Source organism: Dendrobates tinctorius, unplaced genomic scaffold (genome assembly GCF_039654945.1).
Source record: "Dendrobates tinctorius isolate UK_male_01 unplaced genomic scaffold, ASM3965494v1 ptg000143l, whole genome shotgun sequence".
Lineage (NCBI taxonomy): Eukaryota > Metazoa > Chordata > Amphibia > Anura > Dendrobatidae > Dendrobates > Dendrobates tinctorius.
Window position 1 is genome coordinate 12,484,944 of NW_027361810.1, and position 5,543 is coordinate 12,490,486.

General features: G+C 44.3%; 1 protein-coding gene across 1 annotated transcript; it reads right to left on the reverse strand.

The window, feature by feature from the left end:
- Positions 1 to 710: 710 nt before the first annotated feature.
- LOC141049245 (tubulin alpha-1A chain-like) lies at positions 711 to 4,158 on the reverse strand. Its single transcript, XM_073545470.1, has 4 exons — positions 3,767 to 4,158; positions 2,689 to 2,911; positions 2,460 to 2,608; positions 711 to 1,770 (listed from the first exon to the last, which is right to left on the reverse strand). The coding sequence occupies exons 1-4, from the start codon at positions 3,767 to 3,769 to the stop codon at positions 787 to 789; spliced, it is 1,359 nt and encodes a 452-aa protein (XP_073401571.1). The 5' UTR covers positions 3,770 to 4,158; the 3' UTR covers positions 711 to 786.
- Positions 4,159 to 5,543: the final 1,385 nt, after the last annotated feature.

Sequence of the window (5,543 nt, forward strand, 5' to 3'; positions counted from 1 at the left end):
TGGCACCAGCAGAATAGTGAGTGCAGCTCTGGGGTATAATACAGGATGTAACTCAGGATCAGTAATGTAATGTATGTACACAGTGACTGCACCAGCAGAATAGTGAGTGCAGCTCTGGGGTATAATACAGGATGTAACTCAGGATCAGTAATGTAATGTATGTACACAGTGACTGCACCAGCATAGTGAGTGCAGCTCTGGGGTATAATACAGGAGGTAACTCAGGATCAGTAATGTAATGTATGTACACAGTGACTGCACCAGCAGAATAGAGAGTCCAGCTCTGGAGTATAACACAGGATGTAACTCAGGATCAGTAATGTAATGTATGTACACAGTGACTGCACCAGCAGAATAGAGAGTGCAGCTCTGGAGTATAATACAGGATGTAACTCTTTTGCTTTAAGGCTGTAAAAACCAGGGCTGTTGAGTCAGAGTTGGTGTCCATTTTGGTGGCGTCAGTATGAAATGGACCGACTTCGTCTCTTAAAATATATAATACATTGGGTACAGTAGTACAATGCAGAATGTGCTGTAAATGTTTCCATAAGAATTTTGGAAAGTTATGAAATGTCCTATAAATGTCTGTTCTGTTCCTGATCTCGGCTTTTAGTTGAGATGAATCTGTGCTGCACTTTATGTACATGCTCAGTAGTGAGGCAGTGCCATGGAGTTGGAGTCGAAGGTTTGGCTTACCGACTCCATAGCCCTGGGAAAAACAGAAAATATTTATTTGAAAGGTGTCTGAAAAAGGAACATTTTATCTGATACATGTAATGCAGCCATTTAATACTCTTCTCCCTCCTCTCCTTCCCCCTCTCCTTCCACGCTGTCAGTGCCGACCTCTTCGTAATCCTTCTCCAGGGCGGCCATGTCCTCCCGAGCCTCAGAGAACTCTCCCTCCTCCATGCCCTCTCCCACATACCAGTGCACGAAGGCTCGCTTGGCGTACATGAGGTCAAACTTGTGGTCCAGGCGAGCCCAGGCCTCGGCAATGGCGGTGGTGTTACTCAGCATGCACACAGCGCGCTGCACCTTGGCCAGGTCTCCACCGGGAACCACAGTTGGTGGTTGGTAATTGATACCAACTTTGAACCCTGTTGGGCACCAGTCCACAAACTGGATGGTACGCTTGGTCTTGATGGTGGCAATAGCGGCATTGACATCCTTAGGTACCACATCACCGCGGTACAGCAGGCAGCAGGCCATGTATTTGCCATGCCTGGGGTCACATTTCACCATCTGGTTGGCCGGCTCAAAGCAAGCATTGGTGATCTCAGCCACTGTGAGCTGCTCATGGTAAGCTTTCTCAGCAGAGATGACGGGGGCATAGGTGGCCAGGGGGAAGTGAATACGAGGGTAGGGCACCAGGTTGGTCTGGAACTCTGTCAAGTCCACATTCAGAGCGCCATCAAACCTGAGAGAGGCTGTGATGGAGGACACGATCTGTCCGATTAGACGGTTCAGATTGGTGTAGGTCGGGCGCTCAATGTCCAGGTTCCTGCGGCAGATGTCATAGATGGCCTCATTGTCCACCATGAACGCGCAGTCTGAGTGCTCCAGTGTGGTGTGGGTGGTGAGGATGGAGTTGTATGGCTCAACCACAGCGGTGGAGATCTGGGGGGCAGGATAGATGGAGAACTCCAGCTTGGACTTCTTGCCATAGTCAACGGAGAGACGTTCCATCAAGAGTGAGGTAAAGCCTGATCCAGTGCCACCACCAAAACTGTGGAAGATGAGGAAGCCCTGGAGACCTGTGCACTGATCCGCCTGGAGGAACACAGAAGACATTAATGTATGGAAAAATTAACAAGTATTTATGAAACAATTCTAGGGTGTCAAATAGGAAATACCTAGATATAACTGTGTTATTTCTCCCCAGCCACCACTAGGGGGAGCTTAGTACTGCATTCTGATCCTGATAGTCATAACAAAGTATACACCAAGCTCTTGAGCTCCCTCTAGTGGTCACCACAGGAAGACAGAATTGCTTTATTTAACTCTATGTCTGCTGAGTATTTAGTGCTCTGTGTTGAAAAAATTAACTCTGATTGATGAACAGACATATTTGAAATTTATCAGCATGACTTATTGGATACAGAAAAGAAAAGATGCTATTTGGCTCCATCACGATATGTGTTCACAAAAGAAGTGTTTTTACTGATTCACTAACCAAACTTTGAATCTTCCAGGCAACATCCTCCCCAGAATCTGGAAGAGCTCATTTACATAAAGTGATGAAAGATTATTTATCGGCAACAAGGCATCTGATGTGAGACCTACAGCGAGGACTTTTTCAGCAGTCTATAACCTGTATGCCCATAGTAATAGTTTAGATAGCTCAAAGGTTGTGACAGATTTCCTTTAAGGTACATTTTCATTGTCAGCCCTCCTCTCCTAGATCTTAGCTAAGAAGATGGCAAACATTTCTAAGCCTGGGACCAGTACAATGAACGCACCAGCTTGCGGGTCCTGTCCAGCACCAGGTCAATGATCTCCTTGCCAATGGTGTAATGGCCACGAGCGTAGTTATTGGCGGCATCTTCCTTGCCGGTGATGAGCTGCTCAGGGTGGAACAGTTGTCTGTAGGTTCCAGTTCTCACCTCGTCTGTAGGAGGGAAACAAAGGAGATGTTTGAGATCCAGAACCATCTGCCCGCTTATGTCTCCAGATCTTCACTATACTCACCGATCACAGTGGGCTCCAGGTCCACAAACACAGCGCGGGGGACGTGTTTACCAGCCCCTGTCTCACTGAAGAAGGTGTTGAAGGAATCGTCTCCTCCACCGATGGTCTTATCACTGGGCATCTGCCCGTCCGGCTGGATGCCATGTTCCAGGCAGTACAACTCCCAGCAGGCATTGCCAATCTGGACTCCAGCCTGGCCAACGTGGATAGAGATACATTCCCTCTGTATGGGGTAGATAGGGTATATGATTGGGGTCAGACTGCATGCATCAGAATTAGTCACATGGAAGGTGTATGTAACACGTCCCAGATATCCCACAGACCGGACTGATACATTGGAATAAGTCGTTTCTATTGGAGATAGGACACAGAACAGATGAGACTGGACAATCACTCATAGGTCACATATATGGGGCAGGAGATCAGACATAATACATCAGACCGGGCAGTTACATATAATGTATGATAGCTCGGATTAGATAGCTGCACATATAATAGATCAGAATGGACAGTGTGATAGGTGAGAATAGATAGTTGCACATAGGATAGATTACACTGAGCAGCCACAGATATAGTAGATGAGATTGGACAGTTACATGTATGATACACGACAGTGCTCAGGTGCAGATGGAATAGATGAGATTGGAGAGCTGCACATGTTATGGTTTTGCATATAATATAAAATGTATAACATAAGAGCTCAGATCAGATAGATTAGATTGGACAGACACAAACGTATTATATTAGAAAGTCAAAGATAAATGAAATTGGACAGTCACATGTAGATTTCATTGGGAAGTAACATAAATAATACGTAAAACGGTGTTGATGAGATCAGATACATGAGATTGTACAGACACATATAGATTAGACTGTGTATAAAGCATAGAAGATTGGATAAGATTGTGTAGATGAGATCAGATTGAACAACATACAATAAATTATATTATACAATGACGTATACATCAGGATTAGCCATATAAAGCCACGTTCACACATTCAGTATTTGGTTAGTATTTTACATCAGGAGTGGAACAATCAGAGGAAAAGTCAATTAGAAATGAGATCGGGCACTCACCATGGTGTCGGCTGTAGATCTCCAAGCTCCGATAAGTTAGGTCTTCGGATGTGGAGGGTTTCTGTCCTCTGTGTCCTCCTCTCTCTCTATATATAGGAGTCAGCAGAGTCCTTAGTAACAGGAGGGCGGTGAGAGGGGTCCGGGGCAGGTGACCCCCCAGTCTCCAGGACATGAGAGCCCTGCCCTGTGTATAACACAACACAACCGTTACCAGGTATCACCTCCAGGGCAGAGGAGAATGGAGGGAAGCAGAGAGGGAAACCCAGAGGGAGGGAAAAGTGGGAAAAAGGAGGGAAAAAGTAAATAGAAGGAAGCACAGACTGCGGAGACCTCGGGTTGTGTTAGTATTAGTATCATTGCCTCTTCTGTAACTTATATCAGCTTCAATTATTCCAACATAATATTCAGAAGCTGCACAAATCTGCCCCCATCCTGACCGTTTACTACAATGTATCAACGCAAGTAGAATATATTGTAGAGTGTATATAAAAGGGCCGACATATACCATTATTGGTGCCACCTGAGCAGCCACACAGGGGCCCAAGAGGTAAGGGGGCCACTACTGCCTCAAAAGCAGGTGGAAGTGTGCATTATGATTAGTATTGCTCTTGCTCAGGGGCCTTTTCTCTGTGTCTGCTCCTGTTGTATAAATAATAATAACGAGCAAAAAATAAACTACAAAAAATATATATAAATAATCCAAAGGATATCACCTCTAATATGATACTATATGATTACAAGAAAAAAGAGTAAAAATATAATTATGCTTGCAATTTGTAAACTTTAAGCTTAAAAAAATCTAAAAATAAATTAAAAAGTTTACATATAAAAACATAAAAAAACAACAAAAATCACATTGTGAAAGCCCAATAATTTAAAAAAAAATTATAGTTATAGCTATCAAAAATTAATAAACTTTTTCAGGCCCTGATGCCATGAACCTGACCTGACACCAGGCAAACATTCCTCATTTCCTGTATTAAATGAAGTGGAGGAGCTGGATGATCAAATATTCTGTATTATCAGATGATGAGAACGCAGCATTAGAAATAATCGCATTTGTGGGTGTGAAGTTCTGGTATATCAATCCAGTATTTCTGAGTTGGAAGTGAGTGCCGGATTATGAGATTTTCTGGATTATCAGAATTTCAAATTATTAGTGATGTTATAGTATTATTATGGTCATCTGTAGACTGGAGTTGTCTTAGACCCCCCCACCCCCACCCCTTTATCTGCTTGTATACCCTCACCATAGAGATGTGACGTCATCTATATACCCCTCGTGTTGGGTTTCGCGTTTCGCCATCTATATAGCTGCTCTCTTTGTATCCGGTGATTAGTTCTAACGCTTCCCTAGATACATTGTAACTCTGTGTTTTTAGAACAATTGGTTGCTATGGGAGACTGTAAACAAAGTCAGGTGCTTTATGCAGCTACCTACAGACTCAGGTGTGGTGGAACTGGATCAATGGTAAAGATAAAAAGGTGACCCCTTTCAGTTGTTGCCTGACACCAGCACAAAACTAAGGAGGTCCTGCGGCTCCGGCCCCATTTTTGGTACTTATGCACTTTTTCTACTTTGTTTTCCCCCCTATCCATTAAATGGAGACAAGACCAACCTGGAAGGCACCCACTGTCCCTTGGAGCAGCATAGCAGCGACATGGGCTCCTACACAGTGTGTAACTACAACAGGTGCAGGGGTTGCAATCGCACCCGGGCCCTGGAGCCTAGGGGGCCCTAAAAGTCCCTTTGGCCTATAGAAAAAGACTATTCTTA

Excerpts from the sequence above, each read along its gene's own strand:
- LOC141049245 (XM_073545470.1), bottom strand. Across the intron at positions 2,609-2,688 it reads CCTGGAGCCCACTGTGATCG|ACGAGGTGAGAACTGGAACC; the intron begins GTGAGTATAGTG and ends TCCCTCCTACAG. Across the intron at positions 1,771-2,459 it reads TGGACAGGACCCGCAAGCTG|GCGGATCAGTGCACAGGTCT; the intron begins GTGCGTTCATTG and ends GTGTTCCTCCAG.